This window comes from Cololabis saira, chromosome 9, assembly GCF_033807715.1.
Source record: "Cololabis saira isolate AMF1-May2022 chromosome 9, fColSai1.1, whole genome shotgun sequence".
NCBI classification, from domain to species: Eukaryota; Metazoa; Chordata; class Actinopteri; order Beloniformes; family Belonidae; genus Cololabis; species Cololabis saira.
Window position 1 is genome coordinate 12808939 of NC_084595.1, and position 18441 is coordinate 12827379.

General features: G+C 40.5%; 1 protein-coding gene across 1 annotated transcript in view; it reads right to left on the bottom strand.

The window, feature by feature from the left end:
* The window catches only part of unc5db (unc-5 netrin receptor Db), a 338445-nt gene that overhangs the window by 43040 nt on the left and 276964 nt on the right, over positions 1–18441 (bottom strand). Inside the window, exons 11-12 of the mRNA XM_061730512.1 lie at positions 16696–16780; positions 1065–1236 (exon numbers count right to left, since the gene is read on the bottom strand). Coding sequence (XP_061586496.1) covers positions 1065–1236; positions 16696–16780 — 257 coding nt within the window. The remainder of the gene's footprint in view (positions 1–1064; positions 1237–16695; positions 16781–18441) is intronic.

Consider the following 18441-nt stretch of genomic DNA (forward strand, 5'->3'; position numbering starts at 1 on the left):
AATACGGGACGCGATTTGTACCGTATTTTCATTAACTTTTACACCATATTCTAGTTGAATTATTGAAATAAATTAACCTTTACACCATATTCTAGTTGAATTATTGAAACAAATTAACTTTTACACCATAGTCTAGTTGAATTATTGAAATAAATTAACTTTTACACCATATTCTAGTTGAATTATTGAAATAAATTAACTTTTACACCATATTCTAGTTGAATTATTGAAATAAATTAACTTTTACACCATATTCTAGTTGGATTATTGAAATAAATTAACTTTTACACCATATTCTTCACCTGTAGGCTATATTATACATTTGGGCTGATGTGGACATACATAGCATAGGAGGATATTTCAGTTGCTAGTATGGTTGGCTGTCTGTACAGTCATGCAAGTTCAATGCTATTAAAGCACTTTAAACTTGAAATCAAAGCATTTTGTTTTTTTATATAAAAATTTTATATAAAAATAAACACATTTTTATTCAGTTTAGAAGTTTTGGGGCTTTTTTCTTTTGGCTCCTGCGCTGCTGAAATCAGGGCGTCCCTTATTTCTATTTCTGAAAGGTGGCAACCCTAATCTGAGGGCCTGAGAAAAACTATATCACAGATATAAACTTTATTAATCTTTCAAATGATGCAGATTTGTTTTTGGTTTAGTTATTATCGGCCTTGCCTTTGGATAAAACTGGATAACAAAACAATTAATGTAGCACCGTTGATGCTTCCACAGCACTTCTCTGCACAGTGATACAGCATCAAACTATGCCCACAATTAATTAAAAGCTTGTGATTGCTTTGGCTTTGGTGAGAAGTGGTGGGAGTCTGTGTGGACAGTGAGAAGAGAGCAACACACATGCAGCCAGAGTAAAGAAACATAAGCTGTCAGATATGTCCGGTTCCCAGGCTACCAATCCCCCATTCATGCTGACATTTAGCTACAGCAGAAAAAACATAGAAGAAAAGAAACAAAGACAGCAAGTCAAATGGCATGTATGAGCCAGCCTTAGATGTGATGGGCTGCCCTTGTACTTGACAGGTCTCAGGCCGGCAGCTCACCTCCCATTTACTGTCCTGAGTTTTCCTCCTGAGCTGAAAGTTCCAGTTCTCGGCGTCCACTTCAGCGCAGTGGGCGATGGTCATGGCAGCTGGGCAGAAGAGGTCCAGCCCTGGAGGACCGTATGTCACTTCTGGGCCCAGGAGGATTTCACAGCCTTCCAGTGTTTGGATACTAAACAACAAATACACACAAAACCACACATACGAAACAGAGTAAATGTGAAGCATCAAAAAATAATGCAGGAATAAAATCGGCCTGTTTAGAGACAGAAACCACCTGTACATACGTGGCTGAAGGACTGAAAAACAATAACAAGACTAAGCTTTATGTACTGAATCTCATTAACATAATCCATGATCTCTGTGATTTAAAAAAAAATTGTTAGCACATTACAAAACATTTGCATACATAACGTGTGAGTGTAGGGAACACTTGCACTTAATGATCAAATAGTCATTTTTTCTTTGCATAAAGCATCTATTTTTGCAATAGCAAAAATAAACAAAAATCATGACCATATGAAGATTAGTGGGCTGCGATAACATGCCCGAGGGCTTATATTTCCTGGTTTGCCTGCCTCTGTGAGAAAGTGCTGTGGACTCTTGATCCAGAGCCCAAGTTATTTTTGCACAGCATGAATTAGTTCCAGCGCGAGTGAAGAAGTCACTGGGATTTGACGGCGAGTTGGAGTTAGTTTATTAAAAGCAGCTTACAACCAAAAGGGCTTGCTAATAGATGATAGCAGCAGCAGCAGCAGCTGGGCTTCAGAGAGAGAAAGAGGGGGAAAAGAATCCAGTGGTGTAATTACAGAGGCAGAACTCCTCAGGTTGCCTTGAGTTTTGCATGGGTCACAGATAGGAGGGGGGGGGGGGGGTCACACTTTGTTGAGGCCTTTTCCCCTTGAATAAACAAAAGATGCAGCTTTAATATGTACATAACAGTATGGCATGGAAGCAGATGGGATCTTAAATCAGTCTCATGTTATGTTGAAAACAAGAGACAGTTCATTGCAGCCTTGAACTAATTTAAAGTTTTGAATCTCTATATAGTTATATTTTTCTCCTTTTTTTCCCCACGAGAACACAGTGAGGATCCACCATGTTGGTCCATGGATGAGAAGTGAAAAAAGATTTACCAGCCCTCTCTAACTTCACAAACTTGTGAATCTGTTTGCTTTCTGGGCTGCCAAATTTGAACTCAGAGGTTCAAATTTGGCAGAAAATAGCAGATTTGACACAAATAGAGCATGTATGAAAATCTGAACATCTTGTAAAGCAAAAATAATATGGTGGTGGAAAACTAATATATATATATATATATATATATATATATATATATATACATATATATATATACACACTAATGTTGAAAAGTCAAGTCAATATGGTGATACAGTCTGAGAAACAGTCTTGAGGTCAGCATAGTTGAAATCCTCTGCCAGGATGAGTAAACCATCTGGGTGGGCGGTCTGTGTTGCTAGAGTTCATTCAGTGCCTTGCTCTTTTGTTGTTGTTGGAGCTGGGGGGGATATAAACAACCACATGCAATATGGCTGTGAATTCCCTCGTTAGATAGAATGGCCAGTACTTCAGAACCATGAATTCCAGCAGTGTTTGCTAACCAGAAAAAAATGTCACAGCACCAGGCAACTTTGATGTAAACACAGAGCCCCCCCAGCTGTGGGTCTTACCTCCCTCGATGATAGCCCTGTCCACTCGGTAGCATATTAGCCAGTCCAGCTGTATAGCGCCGCCTTGAATACTGCTGTTGAGCCATGTTTCCACTTGCAAAAAAACACATCACTGTCCTTTGACTACTACTACTACTACTACTACTACTACTAGTCTAACTCAAAAGAAAAACAAATCATCCGGACAAAACAATCTTACATCTTCCTTTTGGCAATCAGGAACAAACTTGGAGTCTTAGAAAACTTTTACAAATGAAATAAAGTAATATTTATCAGCTGACAAAGTTCGTTTTTTATCTAGTCTTGTTAACTCAGGCTAGACTCTTCTTCTGCGTGCATCAGTACGCAAAAACGGTACATAAAATCAAAAACAGGCGCCATCTAGCGGTCATTTTGTAAAACCACAATCCATATGTAAAAACGTAGTTATCTTACAGATTCACTCATGTGAGATGAATAAACAAAGTATGAAGGATTATAAAACAAATAAAATAAAATAAAATAAAATGAACTTAACCCATTGTTCAACTTTATGTGGGTTACACTGTCATTTAGCAGACGCTTTTATCCAAAGCGACTTACATATGAGAGAACAACACAAGCAAAAAAATCACATGGGAGAGTCCAGCTGGATAAGTGCTGGTCAGACTGCTGAGAGTCCAGTTGGACACAGGTGCTGTCAGGCCAGTGCTAGAATATGTTTTTTTGTTTTTTCTTGTTTGTTTTTCTTTTTTCCTATAAATGAGAAAGCTACGTCTAAGAAGACACCATCTTGACGTACGTGCATGCATCTTACTAGATGCCGAAGTGTTCTATAAAGAGCCTTTAAGAGTCTTTAGCTTGCTCTTAAAAGTAGGTACAGACCCTGCAGATCGGACAGAGTTTGGTAGGTCATTCCACCATTGGTGAACAATGGAGGAGAAGAGTCTGGCTACTGATTTCACACCACGTGGTGGTGGAAGCACCAGGCGTCTTTCACTGGCTGAGCGGAGCTGTGGAGAGGGAGTGTATCTCTTAATCAAGTAGTGAAGGTACTGAGGAGCCGTTTGGGTAATTGTTTGGTAGCCAGAAGCAGAGCTTTGAACTTGATGCTGCAACTGGAAGCCAGTGCAGAGATATTAGCAGCGGAGATACATGAGCTCTCTCTCTCTTGGGTTGATTGAAAACCAGATGTGCTGCTGCATTCTGGATCATCTGTAGAGGTTTAACTGAGCAGCAGGGAGGCCGACCAACAAGGAATTACAGTAGTCAATGCGTGACATGACCAGAGCCTGAACCAAAAGCTATCGCATGTTCTATCAGGTAGGGTCTGAATTGGTTCTGATTGGACTGGAGTAGTCTAATGTAGTCTAATTTGTTGTCTACGGAGCTTTGGATGGCCAAAACGATGGAATTGCCGGCTTGTGTGACTTAACTGCTGGTATTGCTTAGATACCTCCAGCTTACCCCTCTTCTGTTTCATCATACGCCATGCTTAGTGCCTCCACTGTGGGTGCGGTGCAGGAGTGGGAGTCGGTGTTGTTAAGGCCTCCGGAGCAGACCGCAGTTCCACAGCTCTTCAGCGTGAGTGGACCATCACTCTGTAAATGTGATTCTCCCCTATGCAGAGCAGAAACCCATGGCTGGCTGTATATCTGTTTTAGGACTTGTAGACGCGACAAAGATGGACAGGAACACTTTGACGTACATGAGGCCCAAGCCAACTCAGTTGACCAACTTAGTTGATTCCTCTCGATGTGAAGGAGCAGCGATATAGTCCGAGCTTCTCACCCTATCTCTAAGAAAGCATCCAGCCACCCTGAGTAGAAAACCGTCCACTTGTATCAGCGATCTTGTCCTTTCGTTCATTAACCAAAGTTCATGACCGTAGTTGAGAGTGGGAGCGTAGATTGACTGGTAAATTGAGAGTTTCGCCTTTCAACTCAGTTCTTCTTCACCACGATGCCCCGGTACACTGACAGCATAACTGCGGACGCTGCACCAATCCATCTATCAATCTCATGATCTGTCTTTCCCTCATCCTTAAAAAAGAACCCAAGATACTTGAGCTCCTCCATGTGAGGCAGGACCTTTCCACCTACCCCGGAGAGGTCAAGCCATCCTTTTCCAGGTGGAGTCTCCAAGTCTTCTCTTAGCCGTCTTCAGCTTGTTCAGACTGCCGCTGCACGCTTTTTAACTAGTACTCGACGTCGCGAACACATCACTCCGATTTTATTTGCTCTTCACTGGCTTCCTGTTTCTTTTAGAATTGATTTTAAAATGTTAATCTTTGTTTTTAAAGCCCTCGATGGGCTTGCCCCTGTTTATTTATGTGAACAAGTGCGAGTTCAGAACTCCATTAGAGGTCTACGGTCCTCAACTCAGCTCCTACTGGAAGTCCCCAGAACCAGGACTAAACTCTGGGGTGATCGGGCCTTCTCCGTTGCTGGACCCAGGCTCTGGAATAAGCTGCCCCCAGAAATGCGCACCATCACTGACTTTGGGGTTTTTAAATCCAGACTGAAAACCTGGTTGTTTAGACTGGCTTTTAATACATAGTATTGATGTGATATATTCTTAATTTAATTGTAATGGTTTTATTATGTTGTTTTTAAATTGTTTTGTTTTAATGTGGATTTTAATGGAAAGCACTTTGGTCACCCTGTGTGTTGTAAAGGGCTTTAGAAATAAAGATTGATTGATTGATTGATTGATTGATTGATTGATTGATTGATTGAGAACCATAACTTTGGACTCGGAGGTGCTGATTCTTATCCCAGCCGCTTCACATTTAGTTGTAGGTAGTAGGGCCTCCCATGGCAAGCAGGTTCTAGGTGACAGGCCAGACTAAGAGCAGTTCACATGCCAATCATGAATAGAAGACAAACAACATTGCCCAAATTGGCATCACCGGGGCCCCATCCCGGAGACAAGCCTAAAGTTGGGGCTTGAAGGTGACCACCTGGTGGCCGGGTCTTTGCCCATGGGACGCGGCGGGGCTAGCCCAAAACAGCTACATGGTCCGAAAGTAGCAGTCGTGGAAGGGTGCCTTGACTACCTAATCCCTGGACCAAAACTCTGGCAGTAGGGAGATGGAATGTCACCTTGCTGGGGGTGAAGGAGCCAGAGCTTGTGCGGGAGGTTGAAAGGTACCGGTTAGAGATAGTCTGGCTTCCCTCCACACATAGCTTGGGCTCTGGAACCCAGCTCCTTCAGAGGGGCTGGACCCTCCAAAAACTGTAAACCAAAGCCTAATGAGGCCTTTATATGTTGTAGTCCAAAGCGTCCTACAATTAAGTACGGCTGAGCAAATGACGAATACATTTTTTGCCATTTTCACCAAAAGTAATACCCATCGTCGCAGGATGGAGGCGGATGTGTTGATGTTGGCCACGTCTGGGTGCACGTTATGGTTCTGGCTGCATTAATAAAAACGTGCAGAATAATAATAAGAAGAAGAAAAGAGAAGCCTTCACAAACTGGTTTGCCTGAAGGGACATTTTGCCTGCATTGCAATACGTGGCACCACTGGCATGCACATAATAAATAGATACTAACAAATGAAACTGATCAATATTACAGGTACTTATTGACTGAATAAAAGGTGTTTCTTATGTAAAAATGCTACAGCATTTCTCCGCTATCTCATTTTCTGGGGATGTACACTTCTCATTGTATTATTTTGACTTACATGATATTACCCACAATTACGGATTGTTTACCTGCCTAAATTGCCTTAAAGTCTCTAAAAGGATTTACATTTTTTTTTGACAACTATCACCCGTCTCCTGGAAGCTGCTCTGTCATTTTTCTATGGAAACATGTTTCGCAAAATCCTCGGCTATTAGAGAAGTTTATCTGAATGAAAGGCTGCTTCTCTCCATGGAAACAGCCTCACAGCAATTGCTCAGTCTGACTGAGGACACACACTCAACACTTCCCCAATTAAAGCCTCAACAGCTGACCCGGACTGTGCAGTGTGTGTGCAGGGTAATCAAGCCATATGCAGGTACCATCACAGCTGCTATTCTCCCTGTCTCTGACCTCGCGGTCAGTCTTTTGTACGATTTCTCAGCTCCTTCTGAGAGAGTTCTCGATTGTTCGACTAACAGCGCAGAGCCTGATAGCACATTTAATTCAAAGTGTGGGCAAGGAGCAGATTACCTGCCTCTTAAGTAGCCAGCAGCTTGGGCTCCAGAGTCTCGCATCAACCTTGAAACAGCGCCCGAGGCAGACGGTTACTCTTATAAATTCCACTTGTCATCAGGATGAAGGGCTCTATACAGCAGGGTCTGGAGCCCCTCAATGTGTTACATTATTTAAAGTGAGCATTGAGGGAGCTGTGGAAAGTGGCAGATTGGTCCAGGAGTGGGGATGGCAAGCTTAATGAATGCACACATTAGCACAGTCCATTAGCTTCACCTTTATTCGCTTGATTGTCCCTGCTCCTGTTTGTCTAACTGTGCTTTTGTCGAATTCCAAGTTAATGCAGATACTTATTTTTCTGCATGGACACATTAATGAACCAGGCATTGAAAAAGTAAGCTTTGTGAATAAGTTACGGCCCAGCTTTTATAATTCCTTCAATGCCTTCTCTGAAAGGCCTCAGCAACCATCAAAGTTGCAGAACAAGACTGAAAGACCAATTGTGGAGAACATTAACATAGCTTTAATCAGCAGTCTGTGAAATAAACATCACAAGGCACCGAGCTTCGGTTTATAATGGCGTTATAATGGCTATCCATCCAACTTCGGCACCACTTTCTGTGTTCCCAAGCCCTTGGTGTGCTGTGATCCACTTGACTTGGAAAATGAGATTGAGCAACAAGGCTGATCACTAGAAACAAGTAACAAAGCAATCTGGCCAGTTATCACTGAAAGTACTAAAATAACATCAAATTTTTAACAAATTTATAGGCTTCAATTTAAGGCTGAATTGTATTTTTCTCATTCTTTAAAAAATTAAGATCAAACATTTCTGCAGGATTTCCAGCTACAAAATTGAAGATAAAAAAATGAAAATCTTCTGTTTACATTTCAAACATTCTGCAGATTGTTGCTTTAAATAGATAATAGCTAATGGCTAGCCATTAAGGAAAATAATTAGTCCAGTCCCTGTATACTCAACTTTAACTTTCAGGGGGCAACGGACGCAGAGGAAACAACACCATTGGATAGACACACAACCAGTCAGAGAAACAAAGCATGTGAGACAGGGAGAGCAACAGCAACAAAAGACATTCAAAAACAGTGGAGCAGCAATACCGGCGAATGACTGTTGTTGGTTGATCCAAAGTGTTATTGATAATTAGCTATCTTGCTAATTTTGAACAGTGGCTATTTGACGCCTGGTTCAGTAAGTTCTGCACTGACAGAAATGGCTGTGGATGAGTACCAGGTCAATTTCGAGTGTGAATGGGAAGTGAATGGGTATAACTGTCTGGCTAAACCTAAAAGACGGATATATTGAAATGTTATCAAATGTTAAAAAATATAAATGTAAATGTGTGATTCCAGGTTCTGCTGTTGATTGGTCTGATTGGTAAGCCTTTGCATTTGTGTGTCAATCAAATCTGTTTTACCAATCAAATTATTTGCATTTTGTGACCCTAAAGTCCATAATCACAATCACTGCACAATTCACGTTGGATATGTTACTTTATTAATCGTAAATGATCTTTTACCAGGTGATAGCACAACCAGGGACGTATATTTACCAACTTTTGACAGGGAGCACAAACATTAAATCAATATTGTTTAGTGATATGCTATTTTGATTTTACTGAGGAACAGAGCTTTTAACGATAGTATTGTTAAAAAGAGACTCAGATGGACAACATTTATGTCACAATACTAAGTGAATACAATAAAGTATACAAATAAAATGTATTGAGCAGTCATGCACAGTAACAGTCAATTATGTGTTACAAATCTAGAAATGAAAAAAATAGGGAATTTTTTCAAACTAATGCTATTTTGCTCTTGCCAGTTTGGTTTGTATATAGAGAGAATGTGAGTTGTACATACTCTCATGTATCCATCCAGAAATCTCCAGACCATGAGAGTTGACAGCTGAAAAATCTCTGCCACCACGATGCACCATCCAGAACTGCAGTACTCTTGGATCAGCTGCAGCAGTCAACTACCCCAAGGTCAGAAACTGAAGCCTGAAGCCTCTGCTGACATGTCAAAATTTCTCCAAAATGCTGCTTAACGCTGACTTAGTTTTTTTTTTTTTTTTAGGGGGGGGGGGGTTCTTTTCAATTTTTGAGTGTATACAAAGCTGCATAACAATTTGGACGTATACATTATGTACACACAACATATAAGTAACGTTTATAGAACATATAGATGACTCATACCAACAAATTTTGGCGTTTTGCTGGTGTTACTAACTTATGCTCAACGATAGTCTCAACAGCACTTTGTTGGCACTTGAAGACTTAATCAGCATCGCAAAAGTCACACGATCCGCTTCACATCACAATCATGCCAAAAACATAGAAGAATGCTGCTAAGAAGTCTCCTAGCCATGCGCATGTGCATTCTACGTAAACCTGACATATTTCAAACGTATTTCATACGTGTGTGACCCTGGATTCCCACTGAAAGCGCCACAGGCGTCATAGGTGTCCGGCTGCCATTCGTTTTCTATGAAAGCCCCTGCGAGAGGCGTCGGAGGTGTCGGGAGCAGCGCGTTGGAGGCATCCAGACAGTCAATTTGAAGTTGAAAAATCTTAACTTTATGCAAATGAGCAGCAGCGACGCCAAGGCAGCGTCCAATCACAGACCGGGATTCCTGAAGCAAGAAGCCTCAATGCAGATTGTACTTTCAGGTACACACAAACGTACTCTCATTCACATGCACACATGAGCAGAGCTGTGCACTAACACACTTATTTTATCAGGAATTAATATATTTCATCCAGCAAACTGACATTTTTGCTGATTTGACTGCCGTTTTTACCTTAACTGCTCATGTGAAACACGTAACTGATGGTGAGGAGCTGGATGGTCTGAACTATTTTATTTGCTACATTGATCCAACGCAAAATAATTAAAAACCGTGGTTATTAATCACAAAACACAGTTTAAACAATATGACCAAATCCGCTCCGACCCGGTGTGTCAGTGTTCACCGCAGACAGACTGCAGCTTCACCGGGACCAACGGCTCGCTGACGGTTGCTGTTGATCTGGGACCAACCTTGTTAAGGAGCATCAAACTCAATCTTATCTACGCGGAAATAACGCTAAAATATAGAAGGCTTCCCAAAGTGTGATCCATGGTGAAATAAGAAACACGCTATATATAGATATATGTAGACTATATGCACTTTGTTCCCTCCAGTTCTGCAGCGCAGCTTGAAAGCCCCGCCCACTGCAGACGTCGACAGGCGTCGACAGACCAGTGTGAATCTACCAAGCAGCGCCATGCAGGCGTAAGGCGATTTTTGGCGCTTTCAGTGTGAATCCACCATTAATGTCTGTCAACAATTACTTAACTTGTAATAATTAACATGCATACGTCAAGAAATGCTGAGCATGCAGAAATTTTTTGTATTGAACTTGACATACAATGCATGCCAGCATACTTCATTTTGCCCTTAACCTATGCAAAACCTACTCAGAAGGTACTCGACATACGCCAGCGTAGTCGATAAAATGTTCCTACAACTGCAAACGCTCACTCAACTGTCAAGGTGTGACAGGGCCTTAAACAACCAAAATGCACATAAAACAGCAAACCTTTAAACATGTATTAGTCTCCATCAGCTCATATATAAACATTCATTGTATCGTATGAAAAATAATCCCCTACAAACACAAAGCTACTTCTGCTTCCCTACGGGGGCAGGTTTATCTTGCAATACATTGTGCTTATAAAGCCTCAAATTTTAAAAGTTATATGTTTGACCCTGGCAAAACTGAGCCGTCAAAAGGTTTAGATGAGCCTCAAAAGCTTCAAGAAATGATCTTGCAGCATCTTTAAGCATTTGAGCTTTGATGGGACCATGAGTGTAGAGAAGCCAGTTGGACAGGAAATGGATCTGGACACTGCAGGGAGAAAAGAAAAAGAAAAAGCAAAGAAAAGAATACAACTCTCTACATGTCCTGTAACCCGGCAAAAGACTGAGTGACTGACAGCTGGTGAGATGACAATCACAACACACCCTAGAGAAAAATATGGCTGTCTACAGCTGACGTCTCACACATCAAGCGCGCAGCGACTGAAAAAAGAAGCACTTCAAAGAAATAGCAATGACCAAAACCAAGGTAAACCGGTGTGAATATAAAAGAGAAGATGAAGACAGCTCTAGAGCTGAATGTAAAGACTTCCAAGAAAACTAAACACTTGAGATGCAGATCCATTGCAACAGACTAGGCAGGATTTGCTGGAAAAAGGTGGAGATATGTTTGTTCCTTTCTAGTATGTTATATTGTTGACAGTGAAAAAAGAAAATGACCTTAAATCTTTTTAGTTTGGAAAAAAGTGTTTTAAAGCAAAAAGCAAAAGTTACTGCTTTACTGGCTTCCTGTCCATTTTAGAATTGATTTTAAACTTTTAATGTTTGTTTTTAAAGCCCCCCCCCCGGGCTCTGGAACAAGCTCCCCTGCTACTTACTCTCTGACCTGGGCCTTTTTACATCAAGGCTTAAACATTTTAATACCCAGCAGTAGGGCTGTGCGATTATGTAATTAGAACGATGTTAAAATGTGAAAATCGTAAAATCGATTTTTCACTTTTTTTAAAAATTTTTTTATATTTTTTTTATTTTTATTTTTTATTTTTTTACCTTGTCTGCACACATATTAATGATTGATGGAATAGCAAATGTAATGACTGACATTACACACCTCTACTTCCTTCATGGGTTGCATTATTATTTAGCATGCAAAGACCCAGTTTAGTTTAATTAGAAAATGTCTTGTTTTATTTAATTGGAAATATAACTTACTGTATGTTTGCAAGGGCTGATTTGCTGATTTTTTTTCAGAGATAAATATATTTTTTAAAACTATTTTTCAACTTATTTTACAGAGTTTTGCACTTTATTCATTCATTTTTGGTTTAATAAGAGCAAAGTTTGCACTTAAAGCCCAATGGGGCAAATGTTCAATAAAAAAAACAGCATATTTGAAATAATTTCTTTGCCTTTTGTCAATTCACAAAATAATCGTAATCGTAATCGAAAATCGGATTTTGAGAGAAAAAAATCGAGATTTTATTTATGGGCAAAATCGAACAGCCCTACCCAGCAGTGTGGTGACACTTTTTACTCTTTTTTAAAATTCTTTGTATTTTTTTTGCTCTGTCTTGTGATTGTATGTTGTATTTCTGTATGTTTTATTCTGTAAAGCACTTTGGCGCACCTAGAGGTGGCTGTAAAGGGCTATATAAATAGAGTACATTTACAAATTTACATTTAAAAGTGACCTCGAATACAAAAACTGTCACGACAGGTATAACTATTTCCTCTCAGAGCGCTGTACAGCCAGCCCCACTAATGTGAGCACACAATGTTTTCTTTTTTACCTTTTATGACTTTTCTCAAGTGGAATGGTGTGAATAACCACTGACACTTCAGAAGAATCTGAGAGCCCTTGTTTCTTGCTGCAGGGAAGAGCACGCAGACCCACCTCCTGGGGAGAAGCTCAGTCCATCCAAGGGTCATTATCTCCTTGTGATCAGAATACATAACGTTTGTGCTGCCAAGATGAAAGTCCTCAGGAGATGTCTATTCCTTCGTGCATGTCTATCAGTTCACCACACTCTATTCATCACTGCATTCATCAATGTTTAAACAAGCTTTCTGGGTCATGTCTCCCTCCCAGAGAACCACACTGTTGACACTGAGAAGAGCACATGCCGGCTCTCACAGAAGCAGGGGCAAAAATAAGACGGGAGGACGGGAGGTTTGACTGTTTCCTGCAGCAAAGAGAACCAAGTCAGTTGCCTAAATGAAGGGCCCCATTGTAGAGGCTATCAGGCTTGCACAGCGTGAACTTGAGTTTCTCCACAGCAGCTTTGACATCAAAGCCGAGACTACCACCTGTGAGGGGCTTCTGGATAATACACTCATATCACGACACCTAACTCCTACAGGGAACGGAAGATGAGCTACCACGCTCACTGGGCCCATCTGTTACACTAGTCTGGGGGTAAATACATAGTGACGTGGATAAAGCCATGGAGAGGACACACATACAGTCTTGTGAAAAACAAAACCACATCCACTGACCATTCAATGTTTCACGCCTCACAACATGGGAAACCTCATCTGGTCTTTAACAGGTCTTGTGAGGTATTGAGGTAAAGACCACCTCAGATCAGTGACAAGTCATGACATATTTCACTTTGTCATTATTTAATTCACAAAATCCAGGCAAACCTTCAAAATCCATATTCGAAACGCTAAGTATACTAGAGGTGGGTGCAATTCATCGATGTGTAAATGCATCGCGATGCGTCACGTGACGATTTGTAATCGATTATGGTCCAGTAAATTTTTTTTTTTTTTTTTTTTTTAAGTTATCCTATCCAGATTCCAGACTGAATAAGCAGCGGAATCATTTCATTTTCAAGAATGCACATTTCTTATTATTAACTTGAAATATGGCAGATATGTTTACACTAAGTACATATCTTGTTTACTTGAATTAATGAACTCATTAAATCCAGGGCTTGACCGTTTTCAGTGTTTTCCGCCAATAGAGGGGGCTCTCATGCAAGTGCAGCTTTCCCTGGTAAAAGTTAAGTAAGTGAAAGAGCAAATGTTTACATAGTCATAAAATAAATTATTTTGTGTCTTTGAAAAATACATGTCAAATGTTCAAAAAACTTTGTTATTTACTTAATGAGTGTTGTTAGAGGAACTGAGTTCATTGATTGGCTATTTATTTACAAATGTAGCCACAGATGAAGACACAATCAATCTTGTATGGAAAAAAGCATTAAAAATCACAATAATCGAAGAATCGTGGCACCAATAATCGAAATCGAATCGACAATCGTTATAATCGAAGAATCGAAGCTCCAATAATCAAAATCGAATCGCATCGTGAGGTACACTTGTTTGCACACCCCTAAAGTATACCCTATAATTAAAGAGCTTGTGGAAGAAACTTTGGCAAAAAGTCAAACGATGTCATGATATATGTATGATGTTATAATAGGTTAATACTAGGGATGCCCCGATACCATTTTTTTCACACCGAGTACGAGTATTTTAATTTGTGTACTTGCCGATACCGAGTACCAATACGATACTTCTACCACAAAAATAACTAAATGCAATGAAAAATGCAATGAATTGGAAGACAGGTTTTATTTGCAACAGATAAATTCAATACAAATAAATAAAATTAGTAGAATAACTATTTTAAACAAAAAAGAATCTTTCTGTGTAAATAAAAAGTCTGCACACTGGCACTGTCTTCACATTTAAGAAAATATCAAACATATAACATGTCAATGAAACATCATATCGCGGCTCGAGTGCGTCGAGAAGACGGTGAAATCCTTCGTCTTCTCCAACTGACAGTGGTTGCTCATCCAGCGCTATATAACGGGGTAGAGCCTCCGTTATTTTAACGGCCCGTGGGTTTTCTCTTGTCATTTTCTGTCGCTTTTGCAGAACCTGAGCTAATGTTGGCTGTTGTGGTCTTGCAGTAGCATTAGCAAACTCCGTATACTCAGCTTTATGATGCGTCTTCAGATGTTTTATCAAGTTGCTGGTATTAAACAACGTATTCTCCTTTCCTCCTCATGACACCTTAGCAGCATGTATGTAGCTTGCAGTCAGCCTTGTTTCTGTCGTCGTCCCTTATTTTGAAATATGTCCACACTGCTGACATCCTGCTTGCATTAATTGTCGCATTAATCTTGTCTGAAACGGCGCTGCCAGTCTCACTCATGGGTATCACTTGCTTCCCATCACCACGCTAAATGCGGCTCAACATCTCCCCCTAGAGTCACTAATCAGTAACTACAACAACAATGAAGTGGTATCGGTGCGTGGTATCGGAGAATTTTTGCGAGTACGAGTATGTGAGAGCAGTATCGGCGCCGATACCGATATCAGGGCATCCCTAGTTAATACAGGTTATAACATCATGCATCCTCTTTAGCTCTTGTGGGGATGTTGGGAACGCAGTAAGGACGTGCTCCGCACGCACGCACGCACGCACGCACGCACGCACGCACGCACGCACGCACGCACGCACGCACGCTATATGTATATAATTTTAAAAGTGTGGTAAAGACAATATTATTTCTTCTATACCTTATTAGTACTTGTTCACTACTGCCTACCACCACATTCAATTCAAAATACTGTATTAATCCTAGAAGGGAAACTGATTAATTCACATGTGTGTTTACATCACTACTGATTATTTTAATGACAAACATTAATAATGATGTAACTTACAATCTTAACTAGCAATCAAAGCTGATTAAAAACTATTTTTTTTATTTTTTAAACCATCTATATTTTATTCCATATGAATTTGTGTTATTTTTCGTTAATGTCCGTGGCTTTGTGGCATGTCTGTGCAAATGTGACATCACAGCGTTGTGACAGCCTCATGTCAATAAAAGCAAAGGAGATTGTGACTCAGCTACGACAGGACATCCAGAAGGACATCCAGAAGTCAAGTCACATTTATTTATGAAGCACTTTGAAAACAACAACAGCTGACCAAAGTGCTGGACAAGTGAAAGAAAAACAAAAACAAAACAGGACAACGTAAAACATAAAACACATAAATAAAATAAAACAATCATGGTGAGATGAATGTTAGTGAATAAAAATGTGTTTTGAGATGACAAGGACATGCAGAAGGACATCCAGTCCTGTGCGTTCTTCTCGGCATGTGGCTGTTTATTAGTGAATGAAGCCAGTAATAAAAGCTGCAGGAACCATGTAATATGAAAGTGATGATAGTTTGCAGCCCGGCCGAAGGACTGGACAGTTTCTAGCTCCACCTCACCTGAGCCTGAGCTGTTTCTACAAAAAGTGCCAAAAAGAGGGACAGTGGAGATTGTTCTCTTCTTTCATCTGTTGAAAATGGAAACACAAACCACCCTGTTTCACCGTCCCCGAGTCAGAGTGAGATTTGAAAACTCAGACAACCTTTCAACAGCGGTGTTGCTGACGGATCAAAATTCTGTTGAAAGTCTTTCCATGAAGCAAATCTCTCAGAAAGCATTACGCGCAGCCTTTTCTTCTCCCATATATGTGATTTAAAGGGATCTCAACCATCAACAATGAGCCATTTATCTTTTGTCATAGTAACAGTGTTTTGTGCATGTAATTAAAATCTTCTCGTCCAACATCCCACAGCATGTTCTCAGACCTGACAGCTCCTGCAGAGCTGAACAGACTGGGAGCTGCTGAGAGTAAAAAACAACTGGTTTTCATGTGTTAAAAGCTGCTCAGGCAGTATTTTCTGTAAGTGAAGTACCGTATCTGTAATCTCCAATATCATTGGTCAGTCATTAAGATGTGTTCCACATCAGATGTAACACTCCTGACATTCCACCTGGTTGACAATACCCCCTCTAATTTACTAAATCTCTAATGATTGGAATTTTTGTATGCCATTTTTTGGATGACAAAATAAGCAAAGTGGATATAATTGAAAAAGCAAAGCAAAAAAAAACAAAAAAACAAAAACAGACTCATTCAGCTCAACACAGCTTGAACAAGAATCTGATTGTTTGCTCATTAAAAGGTGCGTTAAACGTTCTGATGGTGTTGAGATGTGATGGTCCTGCTGACTAAACGTTACAGCTGTGATTACAAAGAAAGTAATAGATCACAGAAATTAAAAAAAATAGTAAAAATGTAGGATATTGAGGACAGAGAATAGGGAATGCAAAAAGACTAATGAGAAAACAGAGAGCGACTGACAGACAGATGCTTGAAATGATATTTGGGTAAACTCCAGCCTCACCTTGCCTCTCCCTGATTGATCACCATGTACATCTCCCAGGACATATTTTCAGCCACGGCTCCATGAGGCACCAACAGGCTGACCCCTGGAAAACAAACATGGATCTGTCAACAGCAACAACTGCAGCAGCCTGACAGCAAAGGACAAAATAAGGGCTCACAACATGTTGGACATGCTACGGTTGTGTGTATGTGCGCGCACATGTGTTTGCCTTTCTCACCTTGTCTAAAAACATGTATGTTACATTGAATGAAGGTATGAAACTGAATGTAGGCATGTGTATGTGGTTGTCTCTGTGCAGCTTTGTGATGGACGTGTGACCTGTCCAGGGAGAGTCCTGCTTCTCACCCAGTTAGAACCTCCCGTGACTCTGAACAAGGTGAAATTACTTTATCTCTCTTATCACAAGCCATGCATCCACTATTCTAAGTCTAAACCTGGAGAGATTGATGTATTTTAATAAGGATGCCCCGATACCCTTTTTTTGAATACGAGTATTTTATTTTGTGTACTTGCCGATACGAGTACCGATACGATACTTCTACCACAAAAATAACTAGGCTAAAAATGCAATGAAAAATGCAATGAATTGGAAGACAGGTTGTATTTTACAGATAAATTCAATAAAAATAAATAAATTGAGTAGAATAACTATGTTAAACAAAAAATAATCTTTCTGTGTAAATAAAAAGTCTCCACACTGGCACTGTCTTCACATTTAAAAAAATATCAAACGTATAACACATCAATGAAACATTATATCGCGGCTCGAGTGCGTCGAGAAGACGGTGAAATCCTTCGTCTTCTCCAACTGACAGTGGCTGGTCATCCAGCGCTATATAATCAGTTAGAGCCTCCGTTATTTTAACGGCCCGTGGGTTTTCTCTTGCCATTTTCTGTCGCTTTTGCAGAACCTGAGCTAATGTTGGTTGTTGTGGTCTTGCAGTAGCATTAGCAAACTCCGTATACTCAGCTTTATGATGCGTCTTCAGATGTTTTATCAAGTTGCTGGTATTAAGTCTGAATTATGGTTCTGGGTCAAATCGACGCCGTGCCTACGTCGTCACCGTGACGCCGTCGTGAACCCTTCGGACTTCTCCGTCACTCCATTTCGCCGCGGTGCAGTATCCCCCACGACCGCTAGTTCGCGATCTTTTCCTGAATGGTTTATCCGACTTTTCCGGTCACAGTGAATAAAAGAGATAAGGACAACTAAAAAAAAAAAAAAATCACATACACACACGAAGAAAAGAGCGATGAAAGTTCACGACTGCTTCAAACCGGAAATGCGTTGCTACGAAGCGAACCAATCACAGCCCTCTCAGTCTGCGTTTGGTCTGCGTCGCCTCGACGCGTAGTTACAATTTTTGGGAGGTGCGCGTCAGTGACGGCGTGGGCTACGTCGTAGGCACGGCGTCGTTTTGACGCAGAACCATAACTTAACTTAACCTTAAAACGACGTCTTGCAGTAGCATTAGCAAACTCCATATACTCAGCTTTATGATGCGTCTTCAGATGTTTTATCAAGTTGCTGGTATTAAACGACGTATTCTCCTTTCCTCCTCATGACACCTTAGCAGCATGTATGTAGCTTGCAGTCTGCCTTGCTTTAGTCGTCCCTTATTTTGAAATATGTCCACACTGCTGACATCCCGCTTGCATTAATTGTATCGGTATCGGGGCATCCCTAGATTTTAATTAAAACATTTATCTTAGAAATAACCCAAAACTAAACTAAAACAAACT